Below are 24,455 nucleotides of genomic sequence, written 5' to 3' on the forward strand. Positions count from 1 at the left end.
TTTACCCCTGGTCCGCAGTCTGCAGTCTGCAGTCCTCAGTCCGCGTTTTACACTGACCGTTATAGTTTTGGACCGTAACACTTTTCTAATCCCATTATCCGCAACTCAGGTTCTCCGATTAGATTATGAAATCTGTATTCGAAATAATGATTATTCTCTTTTTGACAGATTGTCGTAACACCACCTTGCAACCTCGTTCCTAGGCCCTCTCTGGTCTCCCCCCTCCCCGACAAGGGTGCGTAAGACTGGTGCCAATTTCTCGGAATCTGAAGGTGAAATTGGCTTCCTGTTTCGAGAGGATTCGAATTGCTTCATTGCTTTTACATATATTTGGATCATCTGAAAACAAACATTGCCGATTCTGGTAAAGACTCAAGCTCACCAGCGTTTCAAAAAATACTACTGTAGAAATTACAAATAAGTTTATCGCAAAACCTAGTCATGGAGCTGCATAGGGCAAACCAAGAAACATATCATCACATGTGTCAGTGACTTGACTTCAGTAGAAGTGTCCTCGTTCCGTTTGATGCCTTAGAAATCAACCGAGGTAAGATTATTACAGACTTTTAAAGAAACTAATAGAGAAGCGAACGATTTACGTTGTCGTCAGTAGTAGTCGTTAAGCATACATTAGCGGAGTGGGAGATTGCAGCCCAGGGGATCGCACAAACAACAAACTATCTGCTATAAAGTTTAGGCAAGAGGCTTGTGATATTTTTAGTCAAGCATAAACCCAGTTGAACATGTTCTTCTCTAGCACTGACTAATAACTTTGCTATGACATGTCCTTCGCTATGAAATGCGAAAAAGTAGCTGTTCAATTATCATCATGAAGAAATCAGGCATCTGCGACGGTTGTTCTAGATATTGGGAGCTATTGGGGGAACCAGATCAACACATCACTAGTTTCAGTGTCATATAGTGTCACAACGGTAGTGTCGTTACGGTAGTCAATGCCATGTCCACGCGTCACTAGGTCAGGGTTTGAATAAACTCAGTGTCTTTCATGTGTAAACATGGGTGAAATTTGCCTTTTGCGTTACTCGGTTTGATGCATGGTTATTAAAAACTGGTTTCCGCCTGTCACATTGCATATCCAATCAGTTCGTTTTGTTTCATCGCTGACACCACAAAAACTCTTAACCGAGTAAGGACAGATAGGTCTTGCTTTCAGTAGCGGACATTTCACTTTTAGGTTAAAAAGGTGCAGAAAAGATCTTGAGTTTAAGGTAGAAATGCAAAGAGAAGAAAAAAGAATTAGGAGAAAAAAAATGAGAATAGTTCACTAAAGAATGATATAGTCAGAGACAAGAGTGTAAATTAAAAGAACTTTTGGAGGCGTGACAGAGAAGAGTTCTCGGTGATAGCATGCTTCGAAGGCCTTACCAGCCAGTGCGGCGTATAAGCTGCTGTTATTCCGTCAGAAAAAAAGTGGGAAAAACTCAGCTCTCATCATTTAAAATGCAATTTGAATCTTTCTCCAGTCGCCACGCTACCTGTTTGCTGCTTCAAAACTGAGATAACAAGGATAAGGTATCTTCACATTTTAGCTATAGCTCTTTTACTTTTAGCTACAAAAACGTTATTTCGTCCTTTCGAATTTTCTGATCAGGCTCCATGTATACACCTAATTGCAATAACGTTGTCATAGAAAAAAGCAAAAAGCAAAAAGCCAAATAGGAATAAATCAGCCGTGTGATTTACATTTGCGTATTTTAATTATTCAACAATTATTTAAGAATTCATTCGCAACTCCGTGCTGTAACATAGACAGGCGCCATAGTTATTTTAGAGCCAAGATTCTCCACCAACAGAAGTCGACAATTCGAAAAAGAAAAAGGTAAATTGACGCGAGCAATGTTGTCTCAGTTGTCGCACTTTCAGTCGCCAATCTATTATGTCCTGACAAACGAAGCTTGCTTGGTGGCCCAGGTGAGGAACTGGCGGAGGACCCCCTTACCCTGGCCTCTCCGCGATGAAAAGTCTTGCCTACACCCCTGATTTGTTGCTTGAAAATTGTGATCAGATGTTGTTGTGCACTGCAAACCATACGCAGACTCGCTTTTCTATTTAGCACTAATCTAAAACACGCGTCGCGTTCCTGGAATTTACCCCAGGCTCTATTTATTGAAAAAAATGGAGCCATTATTTCTTTAGTAGTTATCCGATTTACCTTTGTAATTCGACCACGTTTGAAATTCGCTAGATGAATCAGCCTCGAATTGCATTAGAATGACACCAAGAAACTGATGCAAATGATTTCTCTCATATTACGTGATTAATATTCAGTTATATTAAAGCGTTTGTGTCGTGAATGTTGCAAGCTATGATAATTACATGCTAATTAATTCCTATTTAACTTTATGCTTTTTGCTTTTTCCTATGACAACCTTATTGCAATTAGGTGTATGTTCAGTAATAATAATAATAAAAAATTACATCTAAAATTTTCGGGAAAATAATTCTGAAGCCCTTGTAATTTCGAAAAGACGCAACTTCCCCTAGGATGACCGAACAGATACGAATTTTATTGCGCCGCTTAGAATGCCTTTCTAGAGATCTAAAAGTACTCTGGATAGCCTAAGAGGAGTTTTCAATTTATAAAGGAGGAAACCGTCGTTGGGTGTCCCTAGAAAAAGACCTCAGCCCTTTCCAAGTTACGTTATCCATGATGTTACCGTGAGTTGTCCCAACTTCTGGAACACAACTTCGTACAATAAAATAACTGAGGTCGATTTCAAAACAATATACAACAATCTCAATTTTTCTTTCAACGACAGATAAATATCACCGGACAATAATCTATCTGAATCTATTGGCAGGGAAAACCTTCATCAGCAATTCGTCAATCTTTAAGCATGGCGAGAAGTCCAATCACAGTTTCGAAAGAAGGTGAAGCCACATTAGCTGCTGAGGAAACACTGCACTTTGGTGATGACAATTTAAGAGGTGAGGAACAACATGCTGCAGCTGTTTCGTTATCATGTCGACAGCGGATAACTTTCGCCCGGCTAACGCCCTTAGCTATCTATTTTTTAGGATGTGAGGGTAATTATAATATTGAGTTTAAGCCATTTTATTCAATATTCGTAAAAGATAAGCTTACGATGTCTTAATTTCATCTCAGCAGTTGCAGAAGTTAAAGAAGAAATTATAAAATCACAGAAAATAGACCATTTTTATTTTTAATTTTTTCAATTTTTTTTATATTCATACGTGGCTCCGAGGCTTGGGGGAATAAAACAAAAGAAATGTACTATTCATTGCTGAGCCTCAAGATGATTTCTTTTGCTTTATTACCCCAAGCCTCGCTGCCAAGTATGAATTTTAATATATCGGAATAATGTATTCGCAAGTTAAACAAACACGACTTAATATCACGCAAGTTCTACTTCAAAAGTTAGAAATGCACTGACTAAAATAATTGTAATTGGTATGTCATATTCTACGGTTTGCCTAACAGTCTTCTCTTAAAGCTCCTGGGAATTCAAAACGCATTTGCTCGCTAGGTATATTCAGTGCCTAAATTTTGTCACGTCACGCCAATATTACGGGATTTGCACTGGCTACCTGTAAGGCAAACCATCGATTTTAAGGAAATTTTAATTAGTTTTAAGATTTTAAATAACGTGGCTCCTACTTTCTTCTCTTATTTGTGTGATGGATCCTTACTCCGCTTTCCTCCAGTGAAATCATCAAAGACCCTTGGTAATTGCGCTCTTATGTTCGCTGCCCCAAAGTTGTGGAACAACCTACTACATGACATAAGGACGACCACGAGTATATCATGTTTTAAAATGAAACTGAAAATATTTTTATTGTCCCAAGTTTTTTCATGACAGGGTTCTTAATTTTCACTCGTATCCTCTTATGTAATTATTACTATTATTTTTGACATTTTTAGAACTTCTGTGAAGCTAGACAGCGAGCAGTTTCTTATTTTTCTTTTGAGCCCGGAGTAGTCGATCGATAAAGATCACTTGATTGCTAACTATTTTCATCGATTTCGATTTTTATCTATTGGCTTCTCCGGGATGCAACTACACCCGGAACTACACCGACGTTATTTTGAAAGGGTGGCAGGTCTAATCGTGAAAAATTGAGCGCCTTTAAACCTGGCCAATATCAACCATCAGAGGAAGATTTTAAACCTAGTTTTAAACAAAAGATAACATTTTTTTAAAGAAAGTAAGGGTAATTGTTTGATCCTTCGACTTCTCAATTGCAAACCAATTGTCAACAAATTTATCGCTTTCATGAATTCAGTTTTTATTTTTTTATGAGCGGATGGACTGATCTATTTTCCGATATAAATCGATGAAATTACTGAAAATCAAGATAAATCGATAAACGAAACGAGTGTGTTATCGATTTCTACCGGTTGATCGATACAATCGATATCAATTAAATCAGATTCATCTATTCTTATCGATTTATCGATTGACTACTCCGGGTTTTGAGTTACAGCGGCGAAGCCGCGAGAAACGAGGGCGGAAGCCCGAGCGAAGGAAAAACAAGAGTCTCTCCGCCCCAATCTCTCCTCCTTTTTACCATTAATTTACGTAATTTCACTATTTCGCTCACCGCACGTGGGGAAGAAGGACGACCGCTCGCGGTCTACTGTGGAGCGCAATTGAGTATTCATATGGAAATTGTGCTATGTAAGTGACAATTATTATTTTTGTTATTATTATTATTATTTATTGTAGCAATCGCTGAGGTCTACAAAAATGAGGGCAACGATGAGTACAAGAAGAACAATTTTAACAATGCCATTCAATTCTACACGGAGGGAATTGAAGTGAACTGTAAAGATGAAGAACTGAAAGCCATACTGTACAGCAACAGGGCGGCGGCACGTTTTAATTTGGGTGAGAAGTTGCTGTTAGTTGTTTTAGATATCATTAATTTCTTTTTGCCTATCGGATCGTTTTGGGGGCGGGGAGTGTAGCAACTGCTATAAATATTAGCAGTGATTATGTGACTACTGTGGTGAAATGGTTCTATCGTCTTTTTGCATTCATTCTTTCACAGGTAATTACACTAAAACACTGGATGATGCAAAAATTGCCGTGGGCTTACGACCATCTTTCTTGAAAGCTTTTGTGCGAGGTAAGTTAGCTATAGTCCCGTCGTCAAAATTTAGTGTCGAATCCATTTCCTGGCTGAGAAACAGAACTTGGTAGTTCATGTTGCCTTTTAACCATGGGACTTGATCAGTTTTAATTAAATCTGAACAGAGAAAGTTCATCTTTTACGAATTTTAACACAAGAGGCGATTGATTTTTATGAGTAGAATGTTTCGTGTTCACAAGTACTGTTGTAAAAAAAAAAACAATGTGTAACGACGTAGAAGGATGGAAATTATTAGCTTCACCAGGGTGTTCAGGTTGGACCCTCCTGAGAAAAAACACCTGGATCAATCCCTGAAATTTCTTTCCAAGGATGATAAGATTGTGGCGAACCAAATGGCCTGTAACCACGGCAACCGAATGTTTCAGCACAATATCAAAAATTTCCGAACTTTCTCAAATGTACTCTGTTCTTCTAAGACCAGTCAACCTATGGAAGAACCACTCTACATCTGCGAGTAGTTAACGATCTCCTCATTTCCCGTCTCGCCTTGACAACAAACGTGATGTTCTTCTAGTTCTGTTTTAACGTTCAGCTGCAGCTGTATTTACTATGATTTTTTGACTCCATCTTTGATCGGTCTGGTGTACAACAGGTTAAGTCTCTTCTCTATCAGAAGCTTTCACTAAAGCTGCTGCCACTGTTTATAACATTGTAGCATGGGATATCATAATGCAATGTTTGTAAACCTGCGCAGTTATCGCTACAAGAAAATGCGCAGTAGATGTAATGTTGGCTGTGCAATTGTCCTATCCTGGACTGTTCCATGTACATGATTTCTTTTCGCCGTACGTTGTTTCCGCTTGCCTTTCATCGCCCACACAAATTTTCAAATAGTCCTTCCCTTGATACTACAAACAACATAATCAGCATTAGATGCATGAAATGTGTTGGTGCTAAGCTATACTTTTTGTATTTACAGGTGCAAGTGCCTGCGTTCAGTTGAAAAAGTTTGACGAAGCCATCACTTGGTGTGATAAAGGATTAGCAGTATCCTTTCCTAAAGTTGATAGAATAATTTTCATTTGGATTCAATTTCCCTAACCAAGAGTTCTTTTTGAATCCTGAGCACAGGTGCCGCCGCTCGTTTAAGAGAGAACACCGCGTGTCCACCGCCCATTCCCTAGGATTCAAAGAAAACGCTCGGTTACCAAGACTTAACGAAACTGAATCAAAAGAAAGTGTATTTCTAGGCTCTGGAACAAGAAACTGTATATGGTCGTACATGGGAGAATTAACCAGAAGACAAAGACTACTTCCATGTGAGAATGCAACTTTATGACACAAAAATTCAGCAAATTTTCAACCCGGTTCGGTCGGGATCATAGCATCATAATACCAGTTTCACGGATAGCTCAATTTTATATTGTCCAGTAATTGTGTTAATTATGGGACGAAGACCCTGTTGCTTGTCAACGTTGGATCTCTAGAAAAGAGATCTAATCAGCTAAAATATTAAGAACAAAAAACGAGAAGTCTAAGGGCCTGTTTACATGGAGGTGGGGGAACCCAGGTAGGTGAGGTAGCCCGCTTTGGTGGGTAACCCTCCTGTTCACATAATCTCTCATTTTAATTTGATTACGTTTACATGATAGGTGGGGTGACCCGCCGCATGTTACCTCACCTATCTGGGGTCCCCCACCTCCATGTAAACAGGCCCTAAGGACTACTGCACAGCTGATAACAACGTTTATAAATAACTAAGATAGTACGCGCGCGCTCTGATTGGCCGAGAGATGTGTTTGCATGAGAGCTTGTAAACATGTGTGAACTCAAGATGTTTTGCTCTTCGCGAGCTAATCACACAAGCACGAATTTTAAAATGTTTTTGAGTTGAAAACTCGACAAATTTACTTTATTTACCCATTCCCTCGTCGGATGAAACTTGGAAAATCTCTACAAACATGCTGTGCCAATTTTTTTTCGCTTAAGCTGACGTTTTAAGCGAGAAAAACTCTTTTGTGGAAAGCATCTTTATTGCAAAACAAGAACTGATTACACGTACATTAAGCTCCATGTACAAGACTTCGCGACTGGTAAGAGTTTCTGTTTTAATCAGTAACCTAAACAAAGAGTTTTTCTTTTTTCTCGGGAAAGTTATTTTATAAAAACAATAGAAAACTTTTTTCCAGTTGCTTGAATAGTGCTTTTTTAGAAAAATACTGTTACTTTGTCATTTACAAGCAATTTAAACATTAAGTTTCACAGTGCATAAGGAAATGTGCCAAATTTACGAGAATTAGCACCGCGGAGCTTAACAACTTTTTTCCAAAAATGCGGCGCTTATTTGAGAGCGGTGCTTAATGCCATAGTAATACCGCTTAGTACCGTATTCACACGAATAAGCCCCGCGGCGCTTATTTGAGGGCGGCGTTTATTCGAGTAATTACTGAAATTGGCAACTTAAGAGTTTATTACATTTAGGGCAAATTGTTATTACATTTAGGACAAAATGTTATTACATTTAGGACTTTATTACATTTAGGGTCGTTTATTACATTTAGGCCTTCTACACCTTTTCTCTTACACGAGGTTCCCTCAGGCAAGAACATGTATCCCCTTCTCAAATTAGCAAACTTAATTTTGATAATCGGGAGGCTGCTACATAAAAAATTATTATTATTAAGTAATTTGCAATCAGAGACACTATTGGGGTTATGTGACTAATAAGAAATACTATATTTCAAGTTGGGTAGCTTTGCAATTTGTTTATTTAATATATGACTGTTAACTGAACAATTTAACTAATGAAAGATTGACTCGAATAACCAGAAGTTGTTGGGAATTCGGAGCTGGTCTATGAAAGAAAAAAGCAAACTGCAAGGAAGCCACCAAGAAAAGGTAAGGATGAAAAAAAAAATTACATTTATACTTCGTTGTAGGTAACAACAACAACAACAACTTTATTCTTTGTACAAAAATACAAAACTTGAATAGTTTGCTTCGCAATTTGCGGAGAACTCTTTTAAAAGCTACTTTGGAAGATCCGTTGTATAGGGTGGTATCTTATTCCACAGCTTTGCTCCGAGCCGAGAGAAAGAATTGTTTTGTATTTCTAGTCTAGAACTTTTAACATAGAACTTTCCAGACGTAGACGATCGTGTATTGTATGAGTTAATATAAGACGTTTTCTGAAATTAATTTAACATGTTTGGTGGGGCTTTATCATTATTGATATCGCGCATTAAGGTTGATACGGACTCATAATAAAGAAAAGTTGTTGGAAGCACGTTAGCTTCGAGAAATAAAGGAATTACATGGCCATGCCAGTCTGCGAAGTACAGCAAACGAAGCGCTCTTTTCTGAAGAATTAGAATTTTACTAAGATAAGTCTTGCATGCCCGACCCCAGGGAGCAAGCTAAGGCCATAGGTTAAATATAGTCAGTGGCCGATCCAGACTAGTATTGGTCGAGGTACAGGGTGGTGTAGCTTTTCAATTAGCCCAACATTTTTATTAATTTTTGTAACAACAGAATCAATGTAGTATTTCCGAGAGAGATTCTGATCAATAAGAACGCCCAGGTATTTTGGTTCAACTTTAGACTCGAGACGAGTATATTTATTCTTTTCATTATCAAACATGCAAAGTTTTGTAAGTAAGTCGCGTTTGGTAAGGATGGAAAATTACAAATTTGGATATATTAATGTTAAGAGTTTGTTTTTTGCCTGTCAACCAGTTATAAAGGTTTTCTAGCACATTGTTGACTATTGTCTCAAGATCTTTCAGAGTTTTGTCCGCATAGAAAATGTTAGTGTCGTCTGCGAAGAACAAAAACCTAAATTTATTCGAGCACCTGTGGATATCATTGACATAGAGCAAGAAAAGCAATGGTCCAAGAATTAATCCTTGAGGAACACCACATCCAACGACGGCTTTATCTGATATATGGTAGCCTACTTGCGTTGTTTGCGTGCGATTTTTGAGATATTAGGAGAGCCATTCATTAATTATTCCACAAAGGCCATAGTGATTGAGCTTATCAAGCAAAATGTCGCGATTGATTGTGTCGAAGGCTTTTTTAAGATCAAGGAATACTCGACAAGATATCAATGGCTGATTCATGTCTGTCTGTATATCATTAACAATGTCCAGTATTGCGTGTTGGGTTGACTGCCCCTTACGAAAGCCGTATTGTTAGGAATACAGAAGATCGTATTTCTTTATATAGCTCGTCAATTTGAAAATTGTTTTCTCAAATACTATTAAAATTTGAAAGTAAAGAGATAGGTCTGTAGTTCTTTGCGTCCGTATCATCGTCACTCTTAAATACTGGCGTAATTTTTGTAATTTTGAGTTTTGATGGATAAGTCCTTAATTTGATGGATGTGATGTATTAAGTATCTCTGTAAGGACATGAGTTATGGCGGCACTTGAACATTTGAATAGTTTGGTAGAGAGGAGCATAAACCATAAGATTTATATCATATATACGGTACAAGTAATATTTCTGACGGTAATTCTTCGTGTAAAACAGGTTGAAAAAGGAAGGATGAAATTGGAGATTTGCACTTATAAACATAGTCTTCGAAGAGAGATTAAAATATCCTGGCTTATTTGAGATGATTCACACTTGAGTAGATCTATATTAAAGTCACAAATTGTTTTGAACGTCCTTGTCATCTGAGACCATTTTTTCTTTTGTCTTATCTAGATACGTTAGGAAATAATCGGGCGAATTGTGCTGGCGATAAATTATTCCACAAACGATGCTTTAGTGGTTGAAAAAAGAGATTTCAACCCAGAGGGCTTGGAATGCCTCATCTGAAGTTTTTTCAAGAACGTTGTAGTTTAGAGATTGATCAACAAAGAGGCCAGTGCCTCCGGAGGCCAGTGGTGTTGGCACATGCTCAAAAACATAACCTGAAATGCACGGATGGGCGTTACTCTCATTAGAATTTGTAATTTTTGTTTCCGAGATACCAATTATATCAAAGTGGAAATCAAGTTCATCTAATAACAATTCTACATTTTCTAGGTTGCGGTTGATGCTCACAATATTGTTATCAAAGATGGGAAAACTAGACTTAACCGTGTTTTCAGGGAGTTTTTCCTTAAACATTTTGAGGGTATGCGGGGAAAAGTATCGGCTTTGGATGCAGCCAGTGTCCACTGCCTTGGAGACCCAGCAATCAGTTTCGACCAGTGAAACAAACACTTGCAAAGGCGTCTGGGTCAACTACTCAAGGAACGTATCTTTTATCTTAGGCGTTAATCAAAGGCTTCATCCTCATGTTTACGTTAACAAACACAGCCATTTTTGGACTTGTTAGCTGGTCAGCTTTACTTTCTAATTGAAACTCGACAACCGAATCAAATTCCTTTCATTTGCATTTCTAGATCTATATATGAAGTAAGTGATTGTATCTTTCATGTTCTGTACATTAATTTTAATACGTTTCAAAGTAAGATAGCCAGTTCCCTCGATTTTAAATTTTTATTACGTGGTAAACATTATAAGTAGAAACAGAAAAAGTCCTGGAGATATTCAGTCAGAAAAAAATTGCTCGATATAAATAAAGGCACCAGAAAAATCGTCGGAAAGGCCAACGAGAAGCCTCGCGTTGATTCCCCTAAATCGAAAAGTCCCCTCTTTTAAGGTAGGTATACTAGGTGCAAGGAATTTTCTATCTTTGCCCTCCCTAGTCTTGATCTAGAACCACGAACCCTTTGCATTCATCCCTTTGTTAAATAATATCTCAGATAGAGGCGTTTATTCTTATAAATTTGACTAGCAAAAAAAAAAACCTTTTAGCGAAAATGTCAAATCAAATTGTAGAATATCCAGTCCACCCATTGATACTTATAGAGAAGAGGACCATATCGCTCTCAGTCAAATCGCAGTGTCAGAATACTCGTTTAGGGTCATTGTGTTGTCATAGTTAGCCTATTCTCATTTTAAACATGACATTTAAGATTTAATGCGCAAACCCTTGATAATCACGTAAGAAAGTGAAAAATTATAGCGCCTTAAGTACAAACTTAAAACTAAACCAAGGGGACGTTTATAAATCAGGAGACGTATATAATTGAGTGTGGGCGTCAATTAGATCATTTTCAGCACTCAACCAGATCTCTCTGTAAATCTTAGCAAAGAAGGCGAACGCGTGACTGCGGGGTTTTGCCTCGCTACAACAGGCTGATTTAGCAACAGAACGGGAACGTTATTTTGTGACCTCGCGCTGCGAAAATTCCGATAAGAAACTGGGGCGAGAATGCCGTCGCGTTATTGATGATTTAGCAAGCATTCATGACGCCGTCTCGTTCGTTCTGGAATATTCACAAATCCGTAGAGATCGTACGGGTTCACAGGATAGCTATACGGACTGCGAACTTATTTTCTCTGCATGCACTAAAAAAAGCAAAAGGATGGTTACGCGACAGGATTGTGCGACAGGATTGAATCAAGTAAGATAAAATATGTCGAGTGTTTATGAATGACCTTGAATGTCATTCACTTAATAAGCTTACTATGTGTTATGGCTCAAAGTACAATTAATTCCACTTTGGTTTATGCCTGTAGAATGACCTTACCAAATCATAAGCCATTAAATCAGTTTTTGTCAATTTTGTGTGGCTGTCGTCATGTTTTCGTGTATCTTTGTGTCGTGACACGGGGTTCGTCATGTCAAACTGTTAAGCTTTCATCTTCAGTAGTACAGTAAGAACACACACGCCATGCAAGCCAAACGAAGCACGGATTTGCGATGAAACAGGGCGGCCTCAAGCCTTCTCTTTGACAAAATATGTATTTCTTTCAATAAAAGAGCTCCGACCGACTGTGGTTAACCGGACGGCGTAAGTTACATTAAGTAATTCACCATTGGACGTGCAGGGAATCTTTCCCTGTAGACGCCGGTTGCCATATTGCGAAATGCGACTGCTAAAAGTACATGTTCCAACGTTTCTAATACCGTTATTTTTCGCATCTCTATGCCTTCAACTCTTGACTGTTCCCTCACAACCAAAAATGTTTACTATAATCGGTAGCTTCTCCGACTTCTGCTTTTGGCTTATTCCTCTTCAATGACTTTCAAAACAAAAGTAAATCGATGAGCGGAAGTAAAAACAGCGTGGTGAAAATTTCTACCGATTTCTAGGTAATTACCGCACTTATAACCATCACGTACACTGTACACTGTTGTTTAATTTATAGAGTTCAACAGGTCAGATCTTAACGCTACAAACTCTGATGGTAAATAAACTCACAGACCGCATTATGACACCATTTTTTAGTGCGACTTCTCGATCTGGAGCACTTGGAAGCAGATTATCCAATCACAATCACAACGTTTTTTGAAAACAAAAGACACTCAAGTTTTTTTGTAAACTGACCAATAAAATACAAATACTATGCAACCGTTGAAAACTTTAAAACCGTTTGAACTTTCCTGACCTCTCAGGAAACAGCCCTCAAATTTATGAATGTTATTGGTCCGTTTGCAAAAAGAATAGTTCGGCGTTTATTTCCACGTGAGAGTTTTAAAATTTATGAAACTACGAAGTAAAATATGATTTTATAAATTGTACATGACTTGTTCTGCAGGAAACGTGCACGAAGGCGACAAACACAACTGCTGAGAACATCAGCAATTTTGGTAATGCCCATCATAGTCTGGAAGATTTCAAAACAGCCATAGATTACCATGAGCGTCACCTGAAAATTGCCAAAGAACTGGGTGACAGAACGAAAGAAGGCAGAGCGTATGACGATCTTGGCGTTGCCCATCACATTCGGGGAGATTTTAAAGCAGCCAAAGACTACCATGAACGTCACCTAAAAATTGCCAACGAATTGGGGGACAGACTGGCAGAAGGAAGAGCGTTTGGAAATCTTGGCAACGCCCATCACAGAATGGGAGATTTCAAAACAGCCTTACTCTTCCATGAACGTCATCTGAAAGTTGCGAAAGAATTGGATGACAGATCGGAAGAAGGAAAAGCGTATGGCAATCTCGGCAACGTCTATCGAAGTCTGGGAGATTTAAAAACAGCAATTAAGTACCACGAACTTCACCTTAAAATTGCCGAAGAACTGGGTGACCGATCTGGAGAAGGAAGAGCGTATGGAAATCTTGGCAACGCCTATCACAGTCTGGGAGATTTTAAAAGAGCAGTAGACTACCATAAACGTGACCTGAAAATTGCAAAAGAATTAGGTGACAGATCCGGAGAAGGACAGGCGTATTGCAATCTTGGCAACGCTTATCGACATCTGGGAGATTTTAAAACGGCATTAAGTTACCATGAGAATGACTTGAAAATTGTGGAAGAATTGGGGGACAGATCGGGGAAAGGAAGAGCGTATAGCAATCTTGGCAACGCCTATCTCAGGCTGGGAGATTTTGAAACAGCATTAGACTACCATGAACGTAGTCTGGAAATTGCGAAAGAATTTGGTGACAGACCCGGAGAAGGAATAGCGTACGGAAATCTTGGCAACGCTCATAAAGGTCTGGGAAATATTAAAACAGCTATAGACTGCTATGAACGTCTTCTAAATACTTCGAAAAGATTGGGGGACAGATCCGGAGAAGGAAAAGCGTATAGTAATCTTGGCAACACCAAGCAAAGTTTGGGAGATTTTAAAAGCGCCATAGCCTACCATGAACATCACCTCAAAATTGCAAAAGAACTAAATGATAGGTCCGGAGAAGGAGCTGCGTATTGCAATCTTGGAAACGCTTATGACAGTCTGGGAGATTTCAAAACAGCCATAGACTACTATGAACGTCACCTGAAAATTGAGAAACAATTGGGTGACAGATCCGGAGAAGGAAAAGCTTATGGCAACCTTGGCAACGTTTATTACAGTCTGGGAAATTTTAAAACAGCAAGTGACTACCATAAGCGTGACCTGAATATTGCGCAAGCATTGGGTGACAGATTGGGCGAAGAAAGAGCGTATGGAAATCTTGGAAACACCCATCATAGTCTGGGAGACTATGTAACAGCCATAGAATACCATGCGCATGCGCTAAACATTTCCAAAGAATTAGGTGACGCACCCGGAGAAGGAGTAGCTCATGGCAATCTTGGCAACGCCTATCAAAGTCTGGGAGACTTTAAAACAGCCATAGACTACCATAAAAGTGTTTTGAAGATTGCGAAAGCATTGGGTGACAGATCTTTAGAGGAAAAGGCGTATTGCAATCTTGGCAATGCCTATTATAGTCTGGAAGATTTTAAAACAGCCATAGACTACCATAAACGTTGCATGAAAACTGCTAAAGAACTGGGTGACACCTTGGGAGAGGGAGTAACATGTTCCAATCTTGGGAAATGTTTTGAAATTCTAGGCCAAGTTCCAGTGGCTATTGAATATTATCAGCTAGGAATCACTTTGTTTAATAATATCAGAGATCGCCTTGAATTGAACGACGAGTGGAAAATAAGTTTACGTGATAATTACCCAATAGTATACACTTCACTTTGGCGTTTGTTGTTAGCAGAAGGCAAAGTTACAGAGGCTCTGTTTTCAGCCGAGCAAGGACGAGCACAAGGCTTAAAAGACCTTCTTGAATTAAATTATGCCTTCAAAAGGAGTGATGTCGAAAGGAGTGATGTTAGATCAGGTACAGGAAACAAATCAGTAAATGACCTGCTTAGTTACCCTTCTCCAAATACATTTTTTATGGCATTTGGAGAGAACGAATTAAACATCTGGGTCTGCCAAAGGGGAAAGGATGTTGAATTAAAAACGAAACAAATCGATTCGCGGGATGAAGTAAACATTTTCTTTACGGATCTTTTACAAGTTCTGCACCAGGAAATTGGTACCAGAAGTCTTTTCAAGTGCGAGGATCGATCACTTGAATTGGCGAGGGATGAAAGCCTTGTAGCTAAGAGATCACCTCAGTATGGCAGAGAGACCCAAAACTTAGGCCTTACAAAAGATGCCTTAAGCACATTGTATGAAATCATGATTGAGCCTATTCAAGATCTGTTTTTAGGTAGCGAACTCATCTTCATCCCTGAGGGTCCACTTTGCTTGGCCCCTTTTGGTGCATTCAAGGGCCCAGATTCCAAGTACTTATGTGAATCATTCAAAATTCGCGTGGCTCCATCCCTCACCAGCTTGAAAATGATTGAGGATTGTCAGGTAGATTACCATCACAAGTCAGGTGCACTTCTTGTGGGTGATCCTTTGACAGAGCGTCAACCACTACCATGTGCAAGGGAGGAAGTAGAAATGATTGGCAGAATGCTTGGCATCACACCTGTACTGGGAACACAGGCCACAAAGGATGAGGTTTTAACTCGACTCGGTTCTGTTGCCTTGGTGCACATCGCTGCACATGGCAATATGGAAACGGGAGAGATTGCTCTAGCGTCAACAGAAGGTGTGAAAGAGAACATTTTGACAATGAGAGACGTACTGGGTGTTCAGATGCGAGCAAGACTAGTTGTACTCAGTTGCTGTCACAGTGCTCGTGGGGAGATCAAAGCCGAGGGTGTGGTCGGTATAGCACGAGCATTTTTGGGTGCTGGTGCTCGTTCTGTTCTTGTGTCGTTATGGGCAATCGATGATGAAGCCACTTTAGAATTCATGAAAAATTTCTATCACCATCTTGTGAAAGGGATAAGTGCTAGTGAATCCTTGAATCAAACAATGAACTGTATGAGAGAATCTGAGGAGTTTAATGCAGTCAAGTATTGGGCACCGTTCGTGCTTATTGGTGATGACGTCACATTGGAATTTGCTGGGAACGAATAGAAAACCCACAATGCCGAGGTAACGTCATAAATCTTGTATTTTATGAACAATATTTTGACAAGCTTTTCTTTCAATTGTAGAGTTAATTCAAATAGACTTTCATCTACACTACTCAAACTCATTAATAATTCATAAAGAAAATACAAAGGAAATTAATGTTTAATGAGTGTTTGGAAATAAGATGAAAAACTGCTGATTTTTGCATCCTTAATTTCTCCTTCTAAAATCATTTCGTTTGAGAAGTAATATCAAGCAGTTGACACAATGTTTCATCACTAGATTAAACACCTCGAAGTTCGTCAAAAATATCCTGCTGCGCGTCGTATTTTCAACTCTCCTCTCAGTGTTTCATCTGGTGATGAAACACTGCGTCTCATGCTTGATATATTATATCCTATTCTCCGTTATTCACCATTTTCACAAAGACCATAATTCACCTTGTTTACACCCACCCCCACCCCTCCCAAAATTTTCCGCAAACATTCCTTCCAATTTCTCCTGGGTGTTACAGTCGTCCTACGAGAAAGCGAAGGCAATGGTTATGCAAAATTTAGAGGGATAAACATGGAAAGTAGTGAATTACAATAAGTTAAACACCAAAAAGTGCTACAAAGTGAACACAAGCCAAAATAAACAGGAAAGTAAATTAGTAGCGCTAGATAAATTACACTTGTAGTTGTAGGTTATGTGACAGCACTCTAATTGTAACTGAGTAAAACTGGGATGAAAGTCATGACACCAGGTTGCCCTACTGTTACAATATGAAGCCGTCATCTCTTTATGGTATTTTATGCTTTTTTAACCAAAGGACTCCTTTAGTTTAACATTGTAAAGCTACTTTTGGAAACGTACATCTATGTTTAAAGCTTATTCGCAATTTGTAACTTAACTTATTTCTAACTGGGCAACTGACCCGCAAAACGTTCCTCTTAATTTTTAATCGAATTACAATGAGCAAAGTAGATTGGCTTCATATCGCTGTATGTCCTCTCATCAAGGTAATAACTTGCGGAAAGTGTTACTGTATAACCATTTATCTTGAAAGGACCTGCCCTGGTCTGGATCTGATAGCTAATATTTTGCAATATTTTTATTTTTGCAGCTCAGTGATGTAAGTTTTGAAAGCCATAGGGTGTTTCTTGGCATACTCTACTAGCTGATTGTTTCAGAGGGTGCAGCGTTACCACGACAGATGCTGACACCAGTAGAAAAATAAGGATTGCAAGGCTGCACCTGAGGCTGAGGCAGGTTCTAAAGTCTGCTTTTCATGTCTTCCCTAGTAGTTACCAAAAAAGGATTTGCAGTACTGCTCGAAGCACCAACGAAAAACCACGTACAGTATTAACTTTTAGTGATCACCATGTGGATGAACCTATTTAGCTCACTTTTCTTCAAGTTCAACCGTAGCAAAGACGTTTACAAACTCGGACTCCTTTCGATTTTTACTTTTTAAGCCTTGGACAAAGAGTACATTTTTATCGTACACTTTAAACTGACACGAAAATAGAATTTTTCTTGTTGTAATTAACATTTAATAGTATGATAATAACCGCTTTGTAAACGGATTACTTTCAGTTAAGGCTTTAGCTCAGATTTTACACATTTATAGTTGTTACGTTGTGTAGATAGTCAAGTTCTATTTAGCAGCTTATAGTTCGCTCTGCACGCCTCGGTACTATGTTGTTCGTGCGTATAAATAGGAGTGCACGCGATCTTTTCTGATCACCAGGATTAGCACGCGATAGTAAAGAAACGTTTCTCGCGCGTTGTTGAGTTACATGAGCACTTGAGAAATTTTAGGAAACACTCGAGAAGAGGGAAAACAGGCAACATTTCTATTGCACACGTTCTATAAAATGCTTTGGCTGATACAATTCAGCGATGCACTAGACGACCTCCGACTTGTTGCTTAACCGTATTTAGGCGAGCGCGCTCTTGTGATGGTTTCGCGAGTACATAATTTTTATTTGAATTCGTAATGGAATTACAAAACATTTAAGACAAGCCTCCAAATAGCAAAGCTAGTGGAGGCAGGCCTGATCCCATGATCATTACACGAGCTAAATAGATATAAGTTGGCAAGTGTATCCTGTCTTTGTTCAATAATTAATCATTTCAAATTTTATTATTCACAATCACTTTTTCCCCTCGAATTTTAAGCCATTTTATGGAGTGACAGTTCAAGTCACTACTGCTACATGAATGTCATTAAATCATTTTTTAGGTCAAGTGAGATCGTGCTGCGATGTAAACGGGAAAAGCGCACGATATCTGTAGAACAAGACATTTTTTACCACAGTGCCCCTGTAAGAGGCCACGTTGATATCTAGTTATTTTGACGGTTTTAGACAGTAAAATAGGGACAGCGTAATGTACATGAATTGTTACTAGCGCTTCACAGGTAAAGTATTTTTTTTAGCACAAGGTAAATACTCCGGAATTGAGTAGATTTGGAGTAGAGAATGTCGCCGTTTTTGCAACTACATCCACGAGCTTTGGGAGGGTAAAGTTAAATACGCTCCTGGGGCCATTATTCACCATGCATTTACCATAAATTAAGGAAGTTGTGGATTTTTATCAACTGAGATCATTGTCCTGTTGAGTAAGGCTTTTATGGAACATCGAATGGCTTCCCATTGTCGAGAAGCAAGTAAGATGTGAGGTCATCGACTTTTGATGTACTAATGTGCTTTCTGAGGAGTACGTTTCCTAGCCTACAGTGACAAAAGAAAACAGTGAGAGCTACTTTTACATACAGCTTATATATCATTATAATCCTGGAAAAATTTCAAAATCATGATTTAAGAAATCGAAAGATGTTTTTGCAGTCGGTACACGGGTGGCTTAGCCTCCCACCCAGGCGTTTTTAGGACAGTCGTATTTTCTCCCCCCCTAACTTTTATAAGGGGGAGAGAGGAAATACGACTCCCCTAAAAATGCCTGCATGGGAGGAGGAGGCTACAGGTGGCTCTGAAGAGAAAATCTGAGTACTCCCAACAGGAGTTGATAGTATGACCTTGTGGTTACTAGACTCTCTTCTCAGTGTTTCATCTGGTGATGGAACACTACGTCTCAGGTTTGATATATTGCGTGATGATCTTCTCTGCATTTATCAGGATAATTTATTATCGTAATATAATGGGTGACAATTTCTTTCTTAATTTTGGAGCGAAATCTCAGCGTAAATTTATAATTTCATTTGTGAAATTACAAATTTGCCATGGCAACGTTTCGTACGTCTTGGTGCCAAGATGGCCGCAAGGTTTAAAAACATTGTGAATGAAGATGTTAGGGCATTAAAAGATGATTAAGAATACCTAAACACACGAAAGAGCACATCAAGAACGATTCTATCAGGTATTTTGTCAAAAAATTATGGAATTTTTAACTTAGGCGAAAATTCAAGCTCTAAACTTTTCAGTGCGGGTAGTTCTCGATCGATAATTGATATTTGATAAACATGTCAAAACCCATGATTGTGAGCGTATTTGTCACATATGAGATTAATATGTAATCAAACGGTATACTCGTGAAATAAGGGAATCTTGTCCAAATCCATCTTCGCAGATATCTAGGGGCGGTGAGTTGGGTAAGGAAAAAAAACAATGGCGAAAGTTTTGCTGGCCTCTTATTCGGCACGAAATTATTTTTTGTGCCCAATCGCAAACGCGCAATCGAATGTGGAACTGGTTATTTAAGGATAACATCCCAGAGGGGCCCTCCCGTCCGTTCTCGATAACTTTCGCAGCCGTTTTTTCAGACCCAACTCACCGCCGCTAGATATCTGCGAAGGTGGATTTGGACAAGATTCCCTTATTTCACGAGTATACCGTTTGATTACATATTAATCTCATATGTGACAAACACGCTCACAATCATGGGTCTCCGAGGATGGTCCAAATGCTAATAATTTCCGGAGCCTTTAGAATTTGGGCGAAACGCGCGTGAAAATACTCGTTAATTTCACTCGTCGCCATTCGATTTCACAAACTTATTTTCTAAATTTATTAATATGGACAACAAGAATAACGAACAGAATAGTTAAAAAACGTGACAATTCACCATTTTCACATGGACCTTTCTTAACCCCCAAAATTTTGCATAACTATTGTCTTCGAATTCCCTTGGGACGACTGTGATACCCGGGAGAAATTGGGTCATTATAGTCGATGTAAAAATGGTGAATGTGCAGACTGAAGTTTCAGTTAGGTGGAAAAAATCCTTCAATCTTGGTTAAGCACAAGCTGTGCCGGGCGTACTTGAACCGTAACACTTTTCTCACCCCACTATTCGCCACTAGTTCTCCGATTAGATTATGAAATCTGTATTCGAAATAATGATTATTCTTTTTTTGAGCAGCTTGTCGCAATACCACGCAGTACCACCTTGTAACCTCGTTCCTAGACTCTCTCCGGTTTTTCGCCCCTGCAAGGGTGCGTAAGACTGGTGCCAATTTCTCGGAAACTGAAGGTGAACCCCCTAATTAAATATTCATGTCATTTACCTTCCTGTTTCGAGAGGATTGAATTGCTTCATTGCTTTCATATATATTTGGATCATCTGAAAACAAGCATTGCCGATTCTGGTAAAGACTCAAGTTCACCAGCCTTTCAAAAAATACTACAGTAGAAATTGCAAATAAGTTTATCGCAAAACCTAGTCATGGAGCTCTAAAGGGCAAATCAAGAAACATATCACATATGTCTGTGACTTAACTTCAGTAGAAGTGTCCCCGTTCCGTTTGATGCCTTAGAAATCAACCGAGGTAAGATTATTACAGACTTTTAAAGAAACTAATACAGAAGCGAACGATTTACGTTGTTTTCAGTAGTAGTCGTTAAGCATACATTAGCGGAGTGGGAGATAGCAGCCAAGGAGGTCGCAAAAACAACAAACTATCAGCTGTAAAGTTTAGGCGAGAGGCTTGCGATATTTTAAGTCAAGCATAAACCCAGTTGAACATATTCTTCTTTAGTACTGACTAATAACTTTACTATGACATGTCCTTCGCTATGAAATGCGAAAAGGTAGCTGATCAATTATCAACATGAAGAAATCAGACATCTGCGACGGATGTTCGGGATATTGGGGGAACCAGATCAACACATCACTAGTTTTTGGTGTCATATAGCTTCATGACGGTAGTGTCGTTACGGTAGTCAGTGCCATGTCTACGGGTCACTAAGTCAGGGTTTGAATAAACTCAGTGACTTTAGTGTATAAACATGGGTGAAATTTGCCCATTGCTTTACTCGGTTTAATGCATGGTTATTAAAAACTGGTTTCCGCCTGTCACATTGTATCATGATATCCAATCAGTTCGTTTTGTTTCATCGCTGACACCACAAAAACTTTTAACCGAGTAAGGCAGATGCGTCTTGTTTTCAATAGCGAACATTTCATTTTATAAAGATATAGATAAGATCTTGAGTTCAAGGTAGAAACGGAAGGAGAAGAAAAAAGAAAGGAGAAAAAAAAAATGAAAATAGTTCACTATAGAATGATAAAGAGAAGGGTGTAAATAGACCTTGTCACGGTTTTCGAAGCCATCTTGACGAGTAGACGCAAACGAGTGAGAAATTACAGCGTTTGTATGAGAATCTAATTTCGAATAATTTCCGTAGAACAGCTGTTCTGAAAAAAATATGACTTGTAAACTAAAGCTTCACTCCTAAGGATTCTACTGAAACAATTTGAGGGTGTTACATGCACTAAAAGACCTAGAACCACTTTTTAAATTTCTTATACATTTTATACATTTCCCGGAAAATTACGGACAAACAATATGGAAAGTCTAAAGCAAGCCTCTAGACAAATTTATGCACAGGTGCGCCTCCAAAATTTTTTAGGACAATCCTTTGCTTTGTACCTTTTTGTTTACAATTGATATTTTTTTCAGAACAGCCGTTTTAAGGAAATTATTCGACATCACATTCTCACATAAACACTGTCATTTCTTACACGTTTGCCTACTCGTGCAGATGTCGTCGAAAACCGTGACAAGGTCTATTAAAAGAACTTTTCGAAGCGTGACAGTGAAGAGTTCTCGGTGACAGTATGCTTTGAAGGCCTAACCAGACAGTGCGACGTGTAAGCTGCTTTTATTCCGTCAGAAAAAAAGTGGGAAAAACTCAGCTCTCATCATTTAAAATGCAATTTGAATCTTTCTCCAGTAGCCACGCTACCTGTTTGCTGCTTCAAAACTGGGATAAGAAGGATAAGGTATCTCCACATTTTAGCTGTAGGTCTTTGACTATTAGCTACAAACGTTATTTCGTCCTTTCGAATTTTCTGATCAGGCTCCTTGTGTATGTTCAGTAATAATACCTGGTGATCATTGGCTCGCCTGAATGCTGGTTATTCGCATAAATATTGCAGTCTGATCTATTTGGCACCTTTAACGAACGTAGTATCCTTGAGCTGTATGTTTAGACATGTAACTGATAATTTTTTTCTTTGATTGTACATTTGTTTAGTTTTCTCATTAGGCCTCACTGCTCTCGTCAAATTTGCCACGTTTCTTGAAAGACTTGAAGAGGTTATGGCTCTGGTTGTGCACACTCTCCACAGCAACGAAATTTTAAGTCTCAAGCATAGGTATTCGTGGCACAACTACCCGCACAATCAGCACAACCAGAAAATTTGAATGAACATGATTCAGAGTGTAAGGGCTCTGTTGATTTATTTTCCAAAATGCAAGAACTTTGCCTGGTATTTTAGTCCTTTTTATATGATAGAAACAATTGTAGTATCAATCAAAGAGAACAGATTCCAAGAAACCCCAATGAGTCCAATGATATAGAGTGCACCTCCCACAACCCTCAGAACACTGACCAACACTCACATCCAACACAAACAGCCCAACTAATACCTCCACAACCACAACAACCCTCAAATTCAACCCTCACAGCCAGCACAACTAGCAGAACAAGCACAACTCTCAATACTAGCCGACCAACACAACCATCACAACCAAAAAACCAGTACAACTAGCACAACCAACACAACTAGCAAAACCAGCACAACCAACACAACCAACACAACTAACACAACCAACACAACCACCACAACCAACACTACCATGACAACCACAACAGCCAACACAACCAGCACAACTAACACAACCAGCACAACCAACACAAACAACACAACCACCACAACAAACACAACCATGACAACCACCACAGCCAACACAACCATCACAACCAGCACAACCAACACAACTAACACAACCAACACAACCACCACAACAAACACAACCATGACAACCACCACAGCCAACACAACCATCACAACCAACGCAACCAGCACAACCAACGCAAACAACACAACCACCACAACAAACACAACCATGACAACCACCACAGCCAGCACAACCATCACAACCAGCACAACCAACACAACCAGCACAACCAACACAAACAACACAACCACCACAACAAACACAACCATGACAACCACCACAGCCAACACAACCATCACAACCACCACAACCAACACAACCACCACAAACAGCACAACCACCACAAACAGCACAACCAACACAACCTACACAACCAGCACAACGAATACAGCCCTCACAACCGCCACAACCAACATGCATGTGTAGTGGTTCTGGTGTCGTTCAGATTGTGACGGTTGTATTTGTTGCAATTACGCTAGCTTTGTTGGTTGTGGTGTTTGTGTTTTGAGGGTTAAGTGTTTGTGAGGGTTTTGCTGGTGTTTACATTGCTGGTTGTGATGCCACAAATACCTACGCTTGAGCCTTAAAATTTCCTGGTTGTGGAGAGTGTGTACAACCAGAACCACGACCTCTTCAAGTCTATCAAGAAATGGCCAGGTATAGCACTCGTTCTTGTTCCTCTAAGCAAGAGCGACCGGTTGGTGGTAATAGGAACAAATACATGCTGTTAGAAAAACGGGCACCGAGCGACTGTTTTCTGTAAATTATCTGTTCGGGGAAGCAAATATTGCCTAGGAGAATTTTCTATTGCTTGAGGAGGGCTAAACATTTCTAGATGACCGCTCCATTCAGGTACAATTTTAGAAGCTTATCTACTAAATCTCCTACGATTTTCTGAACTTTAATTTCTCACATTTTACTCTCCATGTTATGCTAATTGTCGTAGAAAAAGGAAACCTAAAATTTCCCTATTAAAACATGTGACCGAGAGAGGAATACGAAAAATTCCACTTTCATAAAAATTACATCTAAAATTTTCGGGAAAATAATTCTGAAGCCCTTGCAATTTCGAAAAGATTCAACTTCCCCTAGGATGACCGAACAGATACAAATTTCATTGAGCCGCTTAGAATGCTTCATGAAATGTAAAAGCACTCTGGATAGCCTAAAAAGTGTTTTCAATGTATTTAGGAGGAAACCGTCGTTCGGTGCCCCTGGAAAGAGACGTCGGCCCTTTCCATGATGCACCGCCTTCAAGTTACGTTATCCATGAAGTTACAGTGAGTTGTCACATCTTCAGGAACACAACTTCGTACAATAAAATGACTGAGCCCGATTCAAAACAATATATAACAGTCTCAATTTCTCTTTCGAAGACAGATAAATATCACCGTGCAATAATCTGTCTGAATCTATTAGCAGG

General features: G+C 39.1%; 1 protein-coding gene across 1 annotated transcript; it reads left to right on the forward strand.

Annotated features, from left to right (window-relative positions):
- The first annotated feature begins 2,858 nt into the window (after positions 1–2,858).
- On the forward strand, positions 2,859–17,335 carry LOC140949571 (uncharacterized). Its single transcript, XM_073398729.1, has 7 exons — positions 2,859–2,949; positions 4,710–4,871; positions 5,035–5,112; positions 6,056–6,123; positions 7,888–7,974; positions 12,679–15,867; positions 16,952–17,335. Exons 1-6 carry the CDS (start codon positions 2,859–2,861, stop codon positions 15,847–15,849), a joined length of 3,657 nt encoding a protein of 1,218 aa, XP_073254830.1. The 3' UTR covers positions 15,850–15,867; positions 16,952–17,335.
- The last annotated feature ends 7,120 nt before the right edge of the window (positions 17,336–24,455 follow it).

This window comes from Porites lutea, chromosome 10 (assembly GCF_958299795.1).
Source record: "Porites lutea chromosome 10, jaPorLute2.1, whole genome shotgun sequence".
NCBI classification, from domain to species: Eukaryota; Metazoa; Cnidaria; class Anthozoa; order Scleractinia; family Poritidae; genus Porites; species Porites lutea.